This window comes from Podarcis filfolensis (genome assembly GCF_964270895.1).
Source record: "Podarcis filfolensis genome assembly, chromosome: 10".
NCBI classification, from domain to species: Eukaryota; Metazoa; Chordata; class Lepidosauria; order Squamata; family Lacertidae; genus Podarcis; species Podarcis filfolensis.
In genome coordinates this window covers 19060800-19082738 of record NC_139612.1, presented here as the reverse complement: position 1 = coordinate 19082738, position 21939 = coordinate 19060800, and the positions used below count along the sequence as shown (strand labels likewise).

Here is a 21939-nt window from a genome sequence, read left to right as displayed (position 1 = left end):
GAATTCTGCTTTCAATTCAAACAGGCTGTTTATATTATAGAGTGTACGATCTTAACAACTGCTGTGCTACCTTATTATTTTTTTTAAAGCTGCATCACTCTAAAAAGCCATTTCCAGAGACATCTTGATTATTTATATAAACTCACTGTATACATTTCTGAAGCACAGTACATTGATGAGAATAAACAAATTAAAATAACTCAAAAAGACACTCAGATGACAAGGAGCCTGGGGATATTATAATATGAATGCAAACACACTGTTAATTATGTGACTCTGAGTGTGTTATAAGAGTGCTCTCAGTTTAATACCTCAGGGAGCACCTTGCCACAGTACCATTCTGACAAGTGCTACACAGAGAAGCAGCTCAAACAGAATCTTAGAGCTGAAAGGGTCCCCCAAAGGCCATCGATTCTATTTCACAGTGCCAAAGACAGCTCCTTGTTAGATCACAGTGTTTTCCGAGCGTAGAACAGGCACCACATACAGTAAGATGTCTCCTGTATTTGGCTCCAAGTGGCTTTGCAGGTTACGATTTTCAGCCTGGTCCCATGTGCTCCTGGACAGTTGGAACCTGTCCTTCAGATTGCTAGGCAATATCTACCATGAATTCATAGTACAATCCCAGCACTAGGGCTGGGCAATGAATCAATATGTTGTCCAAAACCCGTCTGCAGTCCACATCATGATATTGGCTTCATAATTTTTGACCTGTCAATATACTGTGAATTATGGGGTGTGTGTGTGTGTGTGTGTGTGTGTGTGATGCAAAAATCACAATGTGAAGCTAGCCAATGCCTCTACATAGCTTCATCCTTATTTCAGACATTGTGGTATTAGTACAGTGGTACCTCTGGACACCTCTGGTTGTGTATCCTTCAGGATGTGAATGCGGAAAACCCGGAAGTATTTTTCTGGGTTTCGCCCCCGCGCGCATGCGCAGAAGCGCTCTACCGCACTGTGCATATGCGCAGAACAGGCACCTCTGGTTGTGAATTCCTCGGGATCCGACCGGAGCTCTGGAATGGATCCTGTGCACAACCAGAGGTACCACTGTATAGCACAATGTTTAGCTGGTGAAAACCAGATATTGAAAGTTGAAAACCAGATATTGCGCCGTTTAGCTGGTGATAGATAGCGATGTTGAAAACCAGTTATCGCCCAGCCCTACCCTGCACTATTGTCTTATTATTATTATTTACTGAATTTATATACTGGGCTATACCCAGAGCTCTCAGGGCGGTTCACAGAACAATGTTCACAGAACATTGGCGGTTCATACCCCAATGGCGATGCTAGCTGGGGTTGGGGTGAGCTGGTTTCCAGCAACATCTGAAAGGCCACAGGTTTCCTCACCCCTGCCCTAAAGGTAATTTACAGGTAGAATTCTGTTGGCTGTTTGTGTTCTTCAGAATCTGGAAATCTGAATGCCAACAGAGGTCAGTTCACAAACCTGAGGCAGGCATACTCAAAGAACATCTTCTGTAATGCAAATGCTATCTCAGTATCTTGTTGCACAACTTCCACAAGGCACTTTTGAAAGCCCTGGGGTACAGTGGTACCTCAGGTTACAAACACCTCGGGTTACAAAAACTTCGGGTTACAGACTCCATTAACGTGGAAGTAGTACCTCGGGTTAAGAACTTTACCTCAGGATGAGAACAGAAATAACACAGCGGCAGCGCAGCTGGCTCCATTAGCTAAAGTGGTACCTCAGGTTAAGAACTGCTTCAGGTTAAGAACGGACCTCTGGAAAAAATGAAGTTCATAACCAGAGGTACCACTTTAGTTAGAAAAAAATGTAATATATTTATAACCAACTTCTGGCTAGAGCTGTGGGTTGTCTACTTTGTGTGTGTGAGCGTGCGAATCCTATATTGCTACTAGCATTGGATGTGTAGTGACACGTCTCTCTTGTATATTATCTTCCACATGGTAAACCCAAACTGATCCAAGACTCAATCTCTTAGAATTCAACACATCGTTGCTGGCTTACCTTAAGCAATACATTGAGCTCTTTTAATCGCCACACAGAAAATCTTCCTGAAAAGGTACACCTGGCATTGTGTTGATTTACTCATATTGACTTTCATACAGCTTAAATAAAGGTTAAAAAAGGCATTGCACACAAGGCAGAGCCAAGAGATTTATCCAGCTGCTTCTTTTTGTTTGTTCTCAGGGCTTAAACTTTATGCCATAAAGGGTGATTTTGAATTCATGTGGCCAAATGAATGATATCAAAAACAAAGCTCAGGCACTAAAAACCAAAAAAGAGGTTTCAACACAGGGTCGGTTGTAACTGAAGATTTCAATCCCCCTTTCTCAGTATACGACTCTCTGGACTCGGTCCTGATTATATGAGTGGAACCACTGTAATACAGTGCCCCAAAATCCCATTTCCAGGAGGATAACATGGTCAAAGATATCAAATGCTGAAGAGAGATCAAGAAACAGGAACGAGGTCACATCCACCCTTGTCTCTCTGCAAAGGTCATCCATCAACGAAACCAAAATTACTGGAAATCGTTGAAATACAAATATGGCAGAATCTTCTAATACAGGCATCCCCAACCTGCGGCCCTCCAGATGTTTTGGCCTACAACTCCCATGATCCCTAGCTAACAGGACCAGTGGTCAAGGATGATGGGAATTATAGTCCAAAACATCTGGAGGGCTTGAAGGTTGGGGGTGCCTGTTCTAATGAGAATCTGGTTTGACATGGAAATATACTTTCCCTTCCAGATTATAGATGACCTTGATTTTGGTGATGTATGAAAATATCAATAGATTCTGCCATTCAAGAGCACACGTTGGGCGTTCTTACTCATGGGATGAGAATCATTTGGGGGCAGGGAACAGAATGGGGCTTTACTCATGGGCCCCACCCATACACTGGGGCAGAGGTTCTGAAAGAGGGAGCCCACTTGAAATATAGCCCTGATCACCCAGGGTTCTCAAGAGAGATGGGCACGTCGGTCAATTTCTGTTTCTCTTAGTTTCTCATTTGGTCAATCTGAATTCAGGTTGCCAAAATTTCCATGCAAGTTTGTGACTTTTTGACAATGCTCACGAAAATGTATCAGCATTTTCATGCACGTTACTCTGAATATACTCGTTTGTGTATAATTCTGTCTATGATACACATATCTGCAGGACCGCTTGGCTCAATCTAACGCATCTTTTATGTTCTTTTCATTAACATATGCATTTTAATGCACGCTTTACCCCAGCACGTCTATTTCTGCACACATTACTTGAGCTGGTGAAAGGCGGTGAAAACATTTGGATAAGTGCAAACTCTGAAGGAGGCGGTGTTCCAGTTTGCGTGTTGTTTCAGAGAGTGCAGATTAGGTAATTTTGCCTTTAAATGAGAACTGAATGAAAGCTTTCCCCCATCATAAATTCTAAATTACATAGGGAGTCTCTGTACCTAGAATACAATCCCTGAGACAGATCTTCCCTCTCCAATGTGTTGAAGATGGTGGGGAGGGGGAGGCAGGAACGTCACAGAGGAAGTGGGGCTTATTTTACTTAGTAAAATAATAATCAAGAAATACTTCACTAGAAAGAAAATACCACAACATAATGTTTTCATTTGAGTGCCTTCTAAACGTGACTAAAACAACACAATTCCGAGCACAATTCAAAGAGCTGGTGCTGACCTTTAAAGCGCTAAATGGCCTTGGCCCAATATACCTGAAGGAGCGTCTCCATACCCATTGTCCAGCGCGGACACAGAAGTCAAGCGCCGAGGGCCTTCTGGTGGTTCCCTCGCTGTGAGAAGTGAGGTTACAGGGAACCAGGCAGAGGGCCTTCTCGGTAGTGGCACCCACTCTGTGGAATGCCCTCCTATCAGATGTCAAGGAAATAAACAACTATCTGATTTTTAGAAGACATCTGAAGGCAGCCCTGTTTAGGGAAGTTTTTAATGTTGATGTTTTATCGTGTTTCTAATATTACGTTGGGGTATAAAGAAAAAATAATAATAATAATAATAATAATAATAATAATAATAATAATAATAATAACAACAGCTATGTATGTAGCAATGAGAGAAACTCTCTGGAAGCTGACACTATGAGAGATTCAGCCCAGCATTTCACCTCTGGAGGAATTTTACTATTGTGTCAGACCTCCCTCATCACACGAAGTGTATAAACAGGAGAACAGATCTTCTTAAGAAAAATTGTCACAAACATAACGTTAGCCTAGTCTATTCTGTTCTTGCCGCCGCCAGAGCACACAGCTTTGTCGATTTAATTAAACCAACCATAGCAATGAAACTAATCCAGCCTAATCTCCTAAAATCCATAATAATGGAAAACAGGGTGGATAATCTCTGCTTAAAATGAACACGGATGATCATCCCAAGACACCAGCAAATTAGTTTCTCCAGTTGTGTACTTCAGTTTGGAGGAAGCCTGTGACAAAAATCATCAACATAATGTAACAGATGTTTGGGTAGCTCCTCAATGACCAAAGTAACATTTCTATGCATCTTCACCTAATATCTTGTGTTTTAACTGATATAATTTGAACTTCAATTAACATTAAACTATTTGTTTGTTAATTGCCTTGATCTTCCCTGCAAAAATACAGTGGTACCTCGGGTTACATACGCTTCAGGCTACATACGCTTCAGGTTACAGACTCCGCTAACCCAGAAATAGTACCTCAGGTTAAGAACTGTGCTTCAGGATGAGAACAGAAATCGTGCTCCGGTGGTGCAGCAGCAGCGGGAGGCCCCATTAGCTAAAGTGGTGCTTCAGGTTAAGAACAGTTTCAGGTTAAGAACGGACCTCCGGAACGAATTATGTACTTAACCTGAGGTACCACTGTAATCAACAAATATGCTACAGGTAGCCTTAATGCTTTCTTTATATTGTGTTTTAAAATATGTGACCACACGTAAGAGTTTTGAAACATCAAGAATTTATCTGTAACTTGAAAAAAGTCTTTTTTAAAAAACCATGAATCCTTTCCTCCTCATCTGCGGCAATATAGTTAAAGTGCTAATGTTTCATGGGCAAATGTCAAACTTATGGGACTGATCATTGGAAACTGTGGGGAAAAGGTTTTCTGGCAAATGACTGATGTTAATGTGACCAATGTAACATGTGAGAATTCATACATAGTCACCCACAAGTAAGTGCCTCCAAATCAAGACCCCATGCATTCACAAGGTGGGTTTTTTAAACAAATAAATGCTAAGAATCCCAAAGAAGAGATTAAAGTGAAAACATATCCATTTTTCTTTTCACTTGGGGTGAGGTTAGAAAGCAGGTGTTTTTGGGACCAATGTAACATGCTCAACCAAGTTAAGTTTGAGTTTCCTAAGTTCATCTGATTTTGTTCCTAACATTAAATTTATCATCAGTTCACCAAATAAGATGGCAAAACTATCACTACAATAAATGGTCATTAACCTATTCTCTGTTTCCTTGGAGAAGCCTTCTGGTTGTTTTTATTCACATGTAAAATGCCATTTTAATTGTTTTTAAGCTTGTTTTATGGTTGCAACTATTTTATAATTGTGTGTTTTCTTGTTGTAAGCCATCCTGGGACCTTAAGGTGAAGGATGGGCAAGAAACCCAGTAAAATAAATAAGTAAAAATCCCTGCAAGGGTGCAGGGAACTAGTCAAACCACTCACCTTCTGTAATCAATAAAGTTGTGGCCTAAATTCTGCCAAAAACCAAAACTAAAATGTGAGTCATGTGTGAATTTATTTAGGGGGGAGTTCTCTGGGTCTGAACATGCAAATAGTAACCCTATATATTATTACCAATTCATACCTAGAGCAAGAAAGCACTTTTCATTCACATGTTGACCCTTCTCTTAAAAACAACAACAACAACAAAACCAGGCAGAATAGTAGTAAGCAGAGAAAGTTATTGCCAAAGGCCCAGTGGTAATAACTCTGAAACTGTGGCATCAAGTCCTGCTATGTTGAAAAGCAGCATCAACAAGAAAATTTGGACGTGGGGAACAGCTCACAGCAGCATTTCCTCTCCCACCTTCTGTCACAGCAAGCTTCTTAGGTTCAGAAGGAAAAAAACACACAACCCACACACAGCCTTAAATCTGCATGTATTTATAGCACCTCTTTTCCTTTGGTTATACAAATCAAGATAGTATGCTACAACTTTGGTGAAGTAAATGTGAACTTAGGACATCACGTCTGCACAGTGCTGACCCCAGATGCCCATCAGCTTCTGTAATTTCCTTGTCTTCTTCTTTGGCGATCACTCGTAACCAAGTAAGATTGTCTTCCATAAACACGGTTTTAACAGTGAGTCCATAAGTGACTGTGGAGGCCAATTCTGGATCCACACGTCCTTCCACAGTGGGGACATAGGTTTCCGGGCGGGAGTTGATCACGGTGAGGGTTTGCCAAATGTGCCTTCCTCTTAGCGCGTTTCTCCCTTTTGTCCTGAGATCGAGTGTCTTCAAAGCCCATGAAACCTTTGGTAAAGGCTGTTCTACAATTGGAGCGCTCACAGGCCAGTGTTTCACAGTTGTCAGTGTTTATACTACTGTACATTTTTTAAGATTTGCCTTGAGAGAGTCTTTAAACCTCTTTTGTTGACCACCAGTATTGCACTTTCCATTTTTAAGTTTGAAATAGAGTAGTTGCTTTGAAAGACGATAATCAGGCATCCACACAACATGACCAGTCCAACGAAGTTGATGTTGAAGAATCATTGTTTTGATTGTTTGAACTTTGCTTCTTCCAGTACACTGGCATTAGTTCACCTGTCTTCCCAAGTGATGTGTAAAAATTTTTGGAGACACCGTTGATGGAACCTTTCAAGGAGTTGGAGATGGCGTTTATAAGTGGTCCATGTTTCACAAGCATACAGTAAGGTTGGTAGTACAATAGCTTTGTAAAGAAGCATTTTGGTTTCCCTGTGAATGTCCCGGTCCTCAAACACTCTGCACTTCAATCGGAAGAAAGCCTCACTGGCAAAGCTCAGGCAATGCTGGATTTTGGCATCAATGTTGGCCCTTGTGGAAAGATAATCGCCCAGGTAGGAGAAACTGCCTTGTAACAACCAGTGAGCATGCATGTCCTGAACCCGCTCACAGGAACATCTTCCATTCATGGCTCCTTCAGGAGCCATTGGTTAGTCAAACCGCATTCTGTGATCCCAAGTCCGTGCTTTTGACCAGGAAAACATGCTCATGACATCTCATGCCAAAGGCAACATCAAGCAAACCCGTCATGGAGCTGCGGCGTCGAGACTTCTTAAACCTCTTCCTCTGGCAATTTAGCAAGCAGCACAACTGTAGGAATGTCGCAGGCAGTGAAGCCTCCTAGCCGTACAGCACAGGAATATGTGGATTTTCCAGGTGGAAGGTCAATAGGGACAAACTGAACACAGGCAGTCAGAAAAAATCACAGCTTTCAAAGCCTCTGTGTTGTGGTTTGCTTACAAGCGTTGACCTTAGCTGTGTTTCATGCTGAGGTCTGCTAGAATTGGGACTTAATATTTGGCTTCATATGCATTAAGAATTTGCCTTGATTTGTAGAGTTGTCATCTAAAATTTAGGATCTGGGAAAGTATTCAACTACGATGGATACCATATGAAATTATAACTGGCATTGGAACAACAATAAATACCAGGCAGCACACACATTTCCCTCACTAAGGTCAGCATTCAGTAGCAAATAAAATAATCAATTTTGCTGAATGTTGAGTCAGGTAATAATTTAGGAACTGGTACCCTAATGGGATAGTCCTTTGATTCAAACAGAAAACAGAACAAAACACATTTTGTTCTTGATTGTATTAATTTGAAACCTTGAAAATGAAGAATCTGAGGGAGACAAAAAAAAACTGATTAGAAACTAGATTTTGGGGGCTAGCTTGTTGTGCCTTATCTCACGTAAAGGTGAGAAGAAGAGGTGTTTTCATTTATCTGATGATATATCACAAAGCTGAAAACCAGGTATCGCCCAGTGCTCTGTTTGCCTCTACATAGTTCCATCCTTATTTTAGACATCGTGATATATTGGTATATCACAATGTTTAGCTGGTGATATATCACAATGTTGAAAACTAGATATCGTCCAGCCCTAACCCCCACAAGGTAGGTTAGGCTGAGAGACAGTGATTGGCCCAAGGCAACCAAATGAGTTTCGTGGCTGAGTGGGGATTTGAACCCTGGTCTCCATGTCCTAGTTTGACTCTGTAACCAAAATACCACATTGTCTCTCTATGCCAGGCACCCCCAAACTTGGCCCTCAAGATGTTTTGGGACTACAATTCCCATCATCCCTGACCACTGGTCCTGTTAGCTAGGGATGATGGGAGTTGTAGTCCCAAAACATCTGGAGGGCTGGGTTTGGGGATGCCTGCTCTATGTTATGTATCTTCTCCCTCTCAGGAGAGATGTTGGTCAACGGTCCTCAACATTTCTTCCCATTAAATAAATGGTTAATTTGAGAAACTCTATTTGTTGCTCCACAGGAAAACCCAGGATAGCTTAGGAACAAGTTCAGATACCAACAGAGCAGAGGTGGATTTTAAAATAATACCCTCTACCTTTCTTTATCATTAAGCAGTGGCATCTTGAACCTGAAACCAGAGTGAATCCAACTGATCATGGTTACATTCTTTTTACAAATGGGTGGCTCTGTGTTCTACCCATTTAAAATATTCTCAAATCCATAGCCCTGTAGCAGGTGCTACAAAATTGTCTGGCAAACTTTCCACACCCAGTTGACCCATGTATACTCTGGTCCCTGAGATCCTGGCACAGTACTGAAGTAAAAATAAAGAAATACATAAAATGAAGAGATGTTTTCTAGAAATATTGGACAGATAGAAAATTGGCTTGTTATTTTTATTTTAGATGTCTGGGCAGAGTAACAACTTTAAACAATTTGTCCCCCCAAGCTGAGTTTAAATTCCAGCCAGGGAAATTGGGCAATATATTCAAGTGACACAAAGCCAACATTCAAATTTGGACTCCTGAGGTCTAAATCTAACACTTCAGCTTCCGAATATGATCCCAAAGCATACTGCAATCTGAAACAATTTTCTGTAAAGCCACAATGTGTGCCACTGCTAGAATACTGATAATAAGCATTCTGTTTATGGGACGGGATGCCTGACAAATTGTGTCCTCCTACACACACCCAGAGATCACCTTCTGACATTCCTCTCTTGTTTCCCTCACCAGAAGTAGCAGCTACTAGAGAGCTCTCTGTTTGAGGAATGCCCTCACCAGAGATGCGTCCCTGGAGCCTACAGTGTTGCAATTTTCAATTTTCCAAGTCTTCCCAGTTGTAAACAATTTTTGAGTACTTGTTCAGATCCCCACACTGCCTTGTCCTCTGTTGCTGGGTCTACCTTGGGTGCATCCTGTTGCAGGCTTTGTTTTATTTTAGACTGCATGCTTTTAAGCTTTATTTGTATATCCTATGTTCTTATGGGTGTGTTTACTTGTGTGTTTCTTATGGTGTGTGTTTACTTGTAAACCACCCAGAGAACGTTTGCCTATTGGGAGTTATATAAATACTGCAAAACAGAGAATATTGCCTTGAGAACTCTCCCCAAGTACTGGATCTTTGCAGAATACCAAGTAACCAAAAGAATCAATTGCAACATAAGAAGTCGAATATCACCCCTTCAACAGACAAAGGGTTTGATCCTTGTGTGGACAGGTAATAGGAGAAATAGCTCTGAGACCTTTACTTCCACTTAGAATTACTTCCATTATCTCTTATTGATCAGTAAAGGTAAGGTAAAGGACCCCTGGACGGTTAAGTCCAGTCAAAGGCGACTATGGGGTTGCGGCGCTCATCTCGTTTTCAGGCCGAGGGAGCGGGCGTTTGTCCACAGACAGCTTTCTGGGTCATGTGGCCAACATGACTAAACCGCTTCTGGCGCAACAGAGCACCGTGATGGAAACCAGAGTGCAGGGAAATGCCATATACCTTCCCACCGCAGCGGTACCTATTTATCCACTTGCACTGGTGTGCTTTCAAACTGCTAGGTTGGCAGGAGCTGGGACAGAGCAATGGGAGCTCACCCCGTCACGGGGATTCGAACCGCTGACCTTCTGATCAGCAAGCCCAAGAGGCTCAGTGGTTTAGACCACAGCGCCACCCACGTCCCAATGTTTCGTGTAACACACCACTGGTTTCCAAACATATCCATACCTGCTCTCCTCCTTCTGTGAGGTACAGGTGTCAGAGGTCTATCCATTTTGGGAAATTCCATCCCCACCCCAGTAAACCTATATTCCATCCCATATTTTACACAAAGGCCCCCCCCCCCAATTCTCCAGAAAGGCTTTCTAGTGGGTTTCAAGTAGCTCGAAGGGGAGAAGATGGAAAACCTCACTTCCATGAGCCCAATGGTGCAAGCCAATGAAAATTAATTCTGAGTAATTTCACACTTAGGAGTCAAACATCGTTAGACTTAGGAGGAGTCAAACATCATTAGACACTTAGGAGGAAACATCATTAGACACAATCCATTTGGAGACCTCCGAGATTTGTGATATGCCCAGCATAAACTATTCCATACAAATGATGTACAGACCCTGGCTGTTTCCCCACCCACCCCAATACAGCCCCGAAAGTCAAAATTAAATCTCCACCAAACAGAAATTGGACCAGACAGTCTAATCCCTTTCATAACAAACCCTATTCTACAACTTATCCTAGGCAATTTCAGAAATTTCATCGTGAAATGTTTCCATGGCAATATGTAGATGCCATTAAAATACCCAAAGATGGCAAATTCCGTTCCATCAGTGAGAGTATGCAGAAAATGGTCATAATGCAAAGCATCAGAATTTAAATTGAAGATAAAAAGCTAGACTAGGCAATGCATGAGAAAGTTGTGGAAGGCAAATATTAAAAAAAAAGTATACCCAGAAAAATGTATTGAAAACACAACGGAATGGAAGGCACTCTTTTTAGTAGAAGTATTTCCCATATTATAGGCTGACTTCTCCAATTTACTATTAGCAAGATAAGATCAAGAGGATTTCTATTGATGCTTTCCTGACTGTTGTGTTACACAAGGAACTTAGATCATCACCATTTAAAGGAAAACAGATCACTATTAAAATTGTCTGCTCAAATTGTCTGCACTTGACTGCACTCCTAGTTGCCATTTTCACACTCGCAATGGAAAAACAACTACTCAGAAAGAGAGAAGCAATTACGTTCTGAAACAGGAAAAAAGGAACTATATGAAAATTATTTCTGGAGCAAGAAAAGAAAAGAAATGTATGACAATCAGCTGCAGATAGATGCTGCACATGACTTTTCTATTCCCGAGTACACTTGGCCAAAATAACACCGCCATTGATATGTGGCACACATGCAGGCAGAGAGGATGGCTGAAAAACACACACAAGCACAAAAATAGGAAGGGCACATGAAGAGAGATGCAGACACAGCTAAAAATTTGGACTGACCCTCACCAGCTAACAGCTCATTTATGCTCCTGTGAACAGATAATCCTGGTCTGCTGCTTAGGCCACATCTGTCCTGTACCTTTAAAGCAGCACCACATCCATGGCTTCCCCCAAAGAACCCTGGGAACTATAGCCTGTTAAGGGTGCTGGCAGGAGATCCGTAATCCCCCTCACAGAGTTACACATCTCAGCATGGTTCAACAACCAACCCCTCTTCCCAAGACAAGCAAAGGGTGGTTTACATATGGTCAACTGGTCAAGAAGGAAAAGTCTATAGAACTGAGAGGAACTCCTTACTTGGCAGCCATTGTAGATCAACTGATGCTCCAGTTTCTTGATTCCCAGAATCTGCTGGAACATTTCATAAAGCTGCTCTTTGCTCAGAATAAGTTCTGACACGGCACTTAAAGCCATCCTGTTGGGCATTTTGCTCAAGTCCTCCTCTCCCCTGCAAATGGCGTCGTATTTGGCTATCCAAGAACTCAGCACAGTCTCTTTGCTTAATCCATCGATTTCAGGCAAACTCCGAACCCTCTTTTCTATGTTCTTCTTAAACACATCTCTGAAGTCGTTCGCCGAGCATCCTCCACTGTGGACCATCCTGGCAACTCGATCACTCCTGAGAAATACCTTTTTTTTTTTTTTTAAGAAAAGAAAAGAAAAAAGTAGAATTAGGAAAACAAGCACGTAAAAGCATGAGTGTGAGAGAGAAAGAAAAGTCACCACTAACATGTCATGAAGGAAAAATATTTCTGTATTTGAAAGCTGTTGAACATTGCCTACACTCAGCAAATGTTTTTTTGTTTTGTTTCCTTGCTTCAGGTTAATGGTTCCAACTACTATAGAGGGCAAAGCTTGAGTAACTGAAGCCACTGCTAAAACCTGCCATTTATATGGAAAATAAACTTGGCTATAGGGAATGTCGCAAGGAATACAGCTAGCCAAGCTCCAGTTGCATGAACTGTTCTCTTCCACATGTATATGTCCCTCCCATGAGGCATAGAGAGTACATTCAGGAGCATTAAAGGTAAATTTAGCCCAAAGGCATCTCACAAATGCAATAGACACTGTACTTCTTCCCTGCTACAGCCCTGCTTGCCAAAGTGAGAAGAGTTAGGTTAAATAATACTTTGCAAAGATTGCGCGAAGCTCCCTTTCTACAGAATTTGCCAGATAGCTCAGCCCAGTCTGCAGATCATTTCGAAATTGTGTTTATTTCAAAGGACGCTGCAGTGAGCACCTCATTCTAATGCTCCAATATACCTTTGAAGGATCAGCTTTAACATCTCGCTAAAAATTCCACCCAATTCCTAACACTTAAAACCAGCCAGATTTTCACTCCAAATATCAACACTGTAATTCAGGTGCTTAAGGGGGCTGTGTTAAAATTATTCAGTGTATCTTGTGAATACTTTAAGCAGTGCCAAAGGCTCAACATCCCTTTAATAATACAACACCTGCAACAATTTTCACCTATTCCTTTGCACTACAATTGGTTTTGCTTGTTCTCAGCAAAAGCGTCCTGTCTCCAAAATCTACTTGACTAGAGTTGTGATGTCATTCCATTTGCCATGTGACCCCATATTAGCCAGATGACCAGTTAAGGAAGTAATGCTCTCATTGTCTTTTAATTTCAGAATCATGATTCCTTTCCTATAAAGTAACTGTGCAACCAGCAGTTGAAGAGAAAGCAACATAACACAAAATGCAGTTAACTTGTTTTCCTTCGTAGGTATTCAAAGGAGAGTGGCAGTCCCTCCCCAAACTGCCCCACTGTCCACCCTAGTATGTCCCTTATTGAAAGAAAAAGGATTAAGCCAGCTGAAGAGAGATGTATGAGGCTGGTAAGCATCTATGTGCTCCAGGCCCTGAGGTACATAAAATAAAAACATGCCAAGTTGCATAAAAAGCTTATCCTTTTGCTCGTCCTTTGGTCACCCTGATGTCACAAGTGACTTTTTCTAACATGTCAACAATCTGCAGTTTATCACACCATCTGCCGTACGAAAAATTGTTGGCTTTCTTCCAGAAGAGGGAGAGAGCAATGCTTTCGTTTTCAAATTACTGTTTGCCTTTGACTAAACCCACAGAGCCAAATCTAGCTGGTTATGCAGCAGTATCACGGCATCGCTCCTGTTCACAATGGGATCCAATCCAATTCATAATGTGATCACCCAGGTGAGTAATCCAGGAAGAAGAAAGAAGCAGAAATAGGAAAGAAAAATACCGTGCAAAAACTGCATGGCAATTAAGAGGGCTTTGCGGGTTGTGAGGTACGGGAAGAACTTTTCCACATCAATATTGGCTGGGGAAGTTTTTCCTGCTGAGCTCCCCCAGGGCTACTTTTATCTCCCAAAACTGAACTGCAAAAATATTTTCTGCAGCCCTAGTAACAAGCCTATCTGTTCAGTGCAAGAGCAGAGTAGCACTTTAAATTAGGTGCTGTATATGAGCTTCTGTAGGTAATAATCTCCTTCATTAGCTGCAGAAATGGATAGAAGCAGAGTGGGATGTCAGCTATCAGCAGATAGAGGATATCCCATTTTCATTTACAAAGATATCTAACCCCCCCTCCCAAAAAAAGAGCGGTATTAAGCTCAGCATGCAAAAATGGAGGATAATAAGGGCAATCTGCGTCTCTGTAATGTGCATAAAACCCATAGTCTCTCTTCAAAGCCAGATTGCTACAATCAAATTCTAGTACAAGTTCTCGTTCCGCTATCATATATTCCATTCATCCCCAGAACTGATCTTCTATAGAACAGCTACCCTGAAGTCTGAATTTGTTTCCAAGAAACTTAAAATACTTACCAATAGACTTCCTAAAGGTTTTGGGGCCTTTATATTTAATATATGCCCACTCAGCCCTTGCCTTAAGGTCAGGTGATATATAATGTCAGAGGGCACTTAATACACATTATTAGTTAAATCGTATTAGTTGACATGAATTGCACTCTTGAGGCCTCTTATTAGTGCGTTGCTGTTGTTGATTAAAGGTCAAAGTTGGCATCTCTGTCTGTTGCAAGGCTTGGTTTCTAGCTACAAAGTGAGTGAGGGTCTTTTAAAAAACAGACGGCTACGTTTCCCTCCAATTTATTTATTTAAATATTTTTTGCTCTTTAAGAACGATTTTTATGCCGCCTTTCCGAGTCAAGAGCAGGCAAGGCAGCTCAGAACAGGAAAGCATTATACAATCGCTAAGTTAAAATCACTAAGGAAAAAAAATCAGTAAAATTGTCAAGATTTAAATGTTCAATAAAAATTTCAGTACTGACATAAAACACTGAATTAAGGGCATTGCTCCATGGCAAAACTTAACACCATCCATAGAGGAACCCAGGCTATGTATTGTGTGTGACCTGCTAGCTGTTTATTAAACCAAGGACACTGGGATGAGTGATATTATTCAACTCCTAGCAGGGTAAGATTATAGGTGTCAGGCCATGGTCTGAAGAGAATAACAATGGAATGAGCCACCTTGATAAATCTATGAGGCTCTGGGCTCAGTCGGTGTCCCAGCAGAGACTACCTGAAAACTCATAACTAGCACCATGAGTTCCCTCATGAAAGAAATCTGGGATAGAAATGTAACAAACAATATGACTGTAATGCTTTGTACAGCCTGGAGATAGGACTCTGGTCATTTTGAGTGATGTACACACACACTATTTATTCACTAAGGGCATCTACTGTAGTTCCTCCTGGTTGTGTTGCAGAGGGCAGAAGCACATCTTGCAGTAACCAGAAAAATGACATTTTCTGTTGTGGTGAGATGATTTACATAGAGTAGTCTAGGCTAAGAAATAAGGCATGTGTTGATGAAGACGCACCATGGAAAAAGTCCTAATTACTAAGGCCCTTTGATGGTTTATTGACAATAGTTACTGGTAATTTTTTAAGTTACATTTTGTATTGACTGACAGTGCTGCTGGGTTTTATTGATGTTATTGTATTTTAAACAGGTGTTATTATAAACAACCTTGAGATGTTTCCATAATAGGAGATTCAAAAATATTTTATCAGATAACTAATAAGGAGTATCCAATCTGCAGATTAATATAGAAAAAGATGGAACAGAATTATGGAAAAGCCAAAGAAAACAAAGAATTTATTTATGTATGCTACAACAGCAGCAAGAGTCTTGATAGCACAAGGATGGAAGAATGAGGAAACCCCGACAAAGGAATAGTAGCAAGAGAAATTGATAAACTATGCAGAATTGGCTAAACTGACATACAAACTGCGAGACAAGGACAACTGTGACTTAAAAGAAGAATGGGAACTTTTTACAAATTACTTAAAAAGACAACAAAAGGAACTGGACTCCTTAGCAGGTTTTGAATAAACATACACAAATTTATTGATTGATAACATGGTAGATAGATAATATAAGGATTTATACAATTTATAATATGCAGAGAATAACATGTGTTGAGAAATCAGAGAGAGGAACTGAGGGAAGTCTCGGGGGGAGGGAGGGAGGGTTTGAAGGGGAGGTGGGAAAAAAGGGGGGAAATAATGAATATGATATGTTTTGGTATTTTGTTATGTTGAAATTGTTAATAAAAAAACCTTTTTAAAAAAAGAATTACGGAAAAGCATGTGTGAAAGTGCGATAGATCAAAGACACTAGATTTGTCCATCTCTAGTTTCCATTGCTCTATGCCACCATCCATACAAAAAGAGTTAAAAACCTTTGAAGTTTAATTGTTAATAAGTTACATACAAGAGTCCTATTTAGGGAAAGTTATTTGTGCTACTGCAGCTGTATGTTGTAAAACTCAAAGAGATTCAGTTTACAATTTTGAAAACATGTTTTGATTTTGCTTTTTTAAAAAGAAAAAAAGGGGGAAAACACAACCCAAAATGAATTTAATGCATACAACCTGGGAGAAACTCATGAACCTAAAGCAATTTCTATTCTTGTTGAACCAACAGACAATAAAATCTGCACAGAGGTAGAAGCAAAGCTTTTTATTTCACATATGCTTACGCTTGATTTTTAGGAATGAGACAATCAAGCATGGAAAAAGTTGCTTGTCTCCAGAATGAGCGTTTGTTGCATCCCTTCATGAACTCACGACAGTCCTATTGCTTAGGAGAACTGATCATGGGAGAAACTTCATTTGGCCTTTGCCTACCCAATGACTCTGCTTCCGTTGCAATGCTTTCCACCATTCGGAGCATGTCCCATTTACACACAGGACACGTCTGGTGATTCAGAAGCCAAGGATCAACACAGGCTTTGTGGAAAAGATGTCTGCAGTGCAAGACACGGGTTATGTCTTTCGGCTTGTACATTTCCAAACACACCGCACAGCTCTCTCCACTTGACCCAACTTCCTTGTCGTCCTTCTTCAATGTGCGAAGCTCAAGATCATTCATGGCCTTACTGATATCCAGTTCCTGCGGCCATCTCTGGACCGGGTTCCTTGATCTCCGCAGCCTTGCGGCAGAGTAGCAGGTGCAATATGCCACAGCGAGGGAGGCAAAAACAAAAATGGTACCCATGTAATGGGTTATCCATGGGTAATGGTGCTTCCCAACATCAATGGTTACCCTCACTTGGATGCCATTCTGAGCCAAATGCAAAAGATCTATGCCTTTCAGGTTGCTGATCATAACTGAGACAATATCTTCCGCCCCAAAGTTATGCATGGGAAAGATAGCATTGCCTGTACCTGGATAATTATAGATGATCACACCGGCAGCTCCCTTTTCTGCAGCCACCATGATTTGCTTTGCAAATGAACACCGTCCCCTCATGATGAGAGCTAGCCAACTGTCCCCATTCGCTGGCTTCTTAAAATGTGTTAGAGAGCTACAGGTGTTTTGATGCAGACCCTCCGGAGGCACCACAACCCCAGATACCTTCTTCAAAGGAGAGGCTCTCGCAAACACTCCGTTTTCCAAAATCTCCCACAAAGTCCGATTTGCTACTAGGAATGATATGTTAAGATTGGCAACCCAAAAGGCGTCAGCTCCTGAGCTGTGCATACAGTGGGCGAGGAGGAGCCCAAGGTGCAGGTAACAAAGAGATGTTGCCCTTCCTCTTCCAACGGCAGTCCCAGGCATGCTCATGTTGACACCTGCAATATAGCTGCTGAATCAATAATGCAGGGCCAGACAAAAGTCGCCAGCATGCCAAAGCCGAGTCGCTGCTAGCAGAGAGATATTAAAAACCTATCCCCCCAAAATTGCGGAGAAGCGACCTCAGCAGGCTGTCCAGGCTTAGATACTTGGCAAAGCTTTATGGCAGGTGGCATCAAGCAAAAATCAGGATGGCCTTTCCTCCGGTGAAGTAGCTCATTGTTACGTAATGAAATTATGACATCGTGGACAACTCTGCCAATTAGCACTGACTTAGGACGTGGTCTATATAAAATCTTACTGGCTCAGCATCCATGCTTTTGGATGCAGGTGGCACTGTAGTTTAACTACTGAGCCTCTTGGGCTTGCCGATCAGGTCGGCGGTTTGGATGTCCACAATGGGGTGAGCTCCTGTTGCTCTGTCCCAGCTCCTGCCAACCTAGCAGTTTGAAAGCATGCCAGTGCAAGTAGATAAATAGGCACCACTGTGGTGGGAAGGTAAACAGCATTTCCGTGTGGTCTGGTTTCTGTCACAGTGTTCCATTGAGCCAGAAGCGGTTTAGTCATGCTGGCCACATGACCCGGAAAGCTGTCTTTGGATAAACGCTGACTCCCTCAGCCTGAAAGCAAGATGAGCGCCACAACCCCATAGTCGCCTTTGACTGAACTTAACCATCTAGGGCTCCTTTACCTTCTACCTTATACTTTTATTATCCACTCCCCCCACCAAACAGAATCCAGATGTACAACTAAAGTATTGCATAGTATGTAAATCAATGTTCACAACCTTCTGGGTAACTTTTACTGGAGGGTTTGGCATCTAAGGGAAGTCTGAAGGTATGTGATGCTGTATCGTTATAGCTTAGCTGAGCAGATAGCAACACACACAACTGTTTTTCGCTGGTGCACTTTAGTCTATGCAATATTCCACTGTCAGGTTCAGGCTCTCTCTGTTAGAGAGCTGCAAAAAAATGACCCCCAACTCTGTGTCTGTTGTTAGATTAACGTGCTAACTGGCAAGGTGTGAAAATGCCACCAGTTTTCACTCTTAAGGTTTTGACATATGAAGGTCTTAATGGCTCAGGACCCCAATATCTTCTGGCATATCTCTCCTTATATGAACCTACTCAGACCCTTAGATCTTCATCCATGGCCTTTCCCTGAGGCTCAGAGAATAAAGGGACCCTTTCAGCCGTAGTTCTTTCCATCTGCGGAACGCTTTCCAGTGAGGTCCGCCTGGCACCTTCGCTGTCATTCTATGGGGCACCAAATAAAATCTTAGCTCCCCTGCCCCACTGACTTTTGAAAAGTTATACTTTTGCTGTTAATGTACCGCCAAAGATTTCTGTAGGTATTGGGCTGGAGGTATTGTTCTATCTATTTTTATGAATTCCAGCTAGACCGTGACTGGGGCTGGTTATAAGGAGCATATAACTCCCTTGCTACAATTATTCCTCTGGCTGCCAGTCTGTTTCTGGGCACAATTCAAAGTGCGGGTTATGACCTATAGCTTGGGTCCAAGTTATCTGAATGTCTGTATTCCCTCATACAAACCTGCCTGGGCTCTGAGATCTTCATGGGAGGCCATCTCTCAGTCTCGCCACCCTCCCTGTCATGCTTGGTGGAAGAAGGCCTTCTTGGTAGCTGCTCCCAGACTTTGGAACACCCTTCTCAGAGAAGTTAAGATTGGCTCCCTCCCTCCTTGTTGTTCTTCCGCCAGCAGGTGAAGACTTGCTTGTTCCAATAAGCTTTGGGGGAACTGACTGTTGTTTTTTAAAGAAAGGGCTGGTGCTGTAGGGCTTTTATTCTAATTATCTGTATTTTTAAAATAGGTATCATATATATTATTTTAATTCTATTAGTCTTCAGTTGCTTTTAATGATGGCTTTGTCCATGGTTTTAGCAGTTTCTGCTTTATCCGTGAGCTGCCTTGAGTCTGTGTCTGGAGGAAAAAGTGGGATATTCTTATTACTACTACTACTAATAATAATATTAATTTCCTTAGAGGCCCTTCTGAGTATCTTGTTTGAGGGGTCCAATAAAATCATTACTAAATAGGTGGCAAAATATCTGAATGTCTGTTAGGGCTGCAGGGATGGTTAAAAGAGCTAACCATCATACCAGCTCTAAGAGATGTTCAGATATTTTGTCACCTATTCAGTAACTGGTTTAATAGACCCCCTTGCTATTTTTGTTCCTCAAAGGCTTCGATGACGTATTTTTTTACATGATCTTTTTAGTGGCTGGTTGACCATAATATGTATTTGACTGACTGCTGCTACTAGGGCTATCAAATATAGTTAAAAAGAGAAATAACATTAAATGTGCTTCTCATATGGAGGTGATGCTAACCCTCCATTGGCATTGTAAGTTGAACATATGGATAGAGACTTCAGCACAACAAAAAGTGAAGAGGAGGAGCCATATGTTTTTGATTCCTCCTCTTCACTCCCTGCCAACACACTCTAGGAAAGATGAGGCAAAGGCTCATGCACTCTTGGGCTAAAGCCAGGTATCTGGGATTAAACATGGAGCTTTCCTCCCAAACACATTTTTGCCTAGCATTATTTTTCAGAAATTAAAAAGTAGATGCATATGTATCTCAACAGAGAAATGGCATTCACCTCTTTAGTTTTGTCCTCCTTGGGAGGAGCAAAGCAAAAATGCTTTCAACAAGCAACCTGAACTAGTGTGCGATGATCGATCTCGTGCTTATGGATTTAATTGAACAGAGTCTCTGGAGAAAATAAAATACTTTGCAAGGATATATGAAATACTTCCTGAACTAGGAGGCTTCACTCAAGACTGTTGTTCTCACACATGAGCACAGCCATCTCAGAAGCCGATTGCTGAATATATCCTTCTGTGAAAAAAAAAATTTTGGATCTGTGAGCTGCTGAACACACACTTAAGATTTTAATTAACGGTCCCAGCTACCAGTAGCCTCAAAGGCAAATCATTCCCCCCAATAAATATCAGTTCTTCACCTGTTTAGTGAGGAGAATACTTTTATACATGCTTTCTGAAAGTTACAAGCAGTGTTGGAAGCCTCACGAGATACAAGCTATTTCGTCCCTCTCAGTTCCTTTGGATAACGGCATGGTTGCAAATAGGGCAAATGCCACGCTTTAGCAACCAGCGGTCAATGCACCTTTTGTGGAAGATGTGCCGGCAGGTTAAAATACGCACTACCTCTCTCGGCTTGTATGTCTCCAAGCACACCACACAGGTCTCTCCTGCTAGATCCGTTTCGTTCCTTTTCAACTTGCGCAGCTCAAGCAAATCTACAGCTTTGCGGAGTTCCGCCTTTGCTGCCCTGACACTCCTCTCTTCCTGTCTTGCCCCAGTCTGCCCTGGAGTGCAGCACAACGCTGCGCAGGCAACAAATGCCAAAAGGAGGAAGAACAAACACAGGTAGATCTTGTAGAAGCACTGCATAGCTCCCACTTCGATTACAGCAGTGACCTGGATACCATCCTTAATCAACTGCAAAATGGGGTTTCCTTTCAGGCTGCTAATCATGATGGTGGCAATATCGCAGGCATCGTCGCAAGTCAAAATGAGAATCTCTCTGTCTGGATGCGAATGGTCATAAATAACAACACCTGTGGCACCTTCTACCGGTGTCTTCCTTCTGCCTTCAGAAGCATCACCTCCTCTTGCAACGAAGGCTATCCAGGACTCAGTGTCTGGTGGTATACTGAACTTAGCTCCCATTATGTAGGCACCTTTAGCTTCTGTGGGCATCTTTAACTTCACCAACAGCCCTACCATCTTCTTTGAAGGGAGGTTCTCCTCAAAGGAAGCTGGATTTTGTGCTACTGATATGGCCCACTTCTCACTGTCAAGGGTTAGATTAATATAGCCAACAGAGCAACTTGCAGCTTGAGAGCGAGGCACACCAAATATTAGGGGGAGGCTGAAAGCCATCTTCCAGAAAGAGGAAACATTTATTCCACCATTGTTGAGAAGTTTCATTTTTCTTTTGCAAGCGGCAAAAATAAAAATCCAAGCGATGACTCACATGGTCAAACAGCCAAGGCAGCATGATGAACAAAGATGTCTTTCCATATTTGTAGAAAGATCAAAAATCCCATTGACTAGAAAGGCACCACAGACTCTAACCCTCACAAACATGTATACGTAGAATTTCAACCCCCACTCCCCTTAACTCCATACCAGTAAGACACAGAACCACCACCATAGATCACAACAAGCACGTCTGTCATCAGGAAGAGAGCTGTAGCCATTGTGACATCAGAACTGCCTCAAATGACCACTCCTTCCTTAGCTTACACATATTTTAAAGGGAGGAGGGGAGAGAGAGGAGAAGAACAAAAACTACAGGTCCACAGGGAAAAATAATACACACCTTCAGTCCAAATTCTTGAAGTATGAAATAGGTAGA

At 41.8% G+C, this 21939-nt stretch overlaps 2 protein-coding genes across 17 annotated transcripts in view; both read right to left on the bottom strand.

Moving 5' to 3' along the window:
• The window catches only part of CADPS2 (calcium dependent secretion activator 2), a 347579-nt gene that overhangs the window by 216378 nt on the left and 109262 nt on the right, over window positions 1-21939 (bottom strand). For all 16 annotated transcript variants that reach the window (XM_083574323.1, XM_083574326.1, XM_083574325.1 and 13 more), the window contains exon 3: window positions 11739-12071. In XM_083574323.1, the coding sequence (XP_083430449.1) occupies window positions 11739-12071 (333 nt within the window). The remainder of the gene's footprint in view (window positions 1-11738; window positions 12072-21939) is intronic.
• On the bottom strand, window positions 16401-17734 carry RNF148 (ring finger protein 148). The gene has a single exon (XM_083573533.1). The coding sequence runs from the start codon at window positions 17520-17522 to the stop codon at window positions 16530-16532; it is 993 nt and encodes a 330-aa protein (XP_083429659.1). The 5' UTR covers window positions 17523-17734; the 3' UTR covers window positions 16401-16529.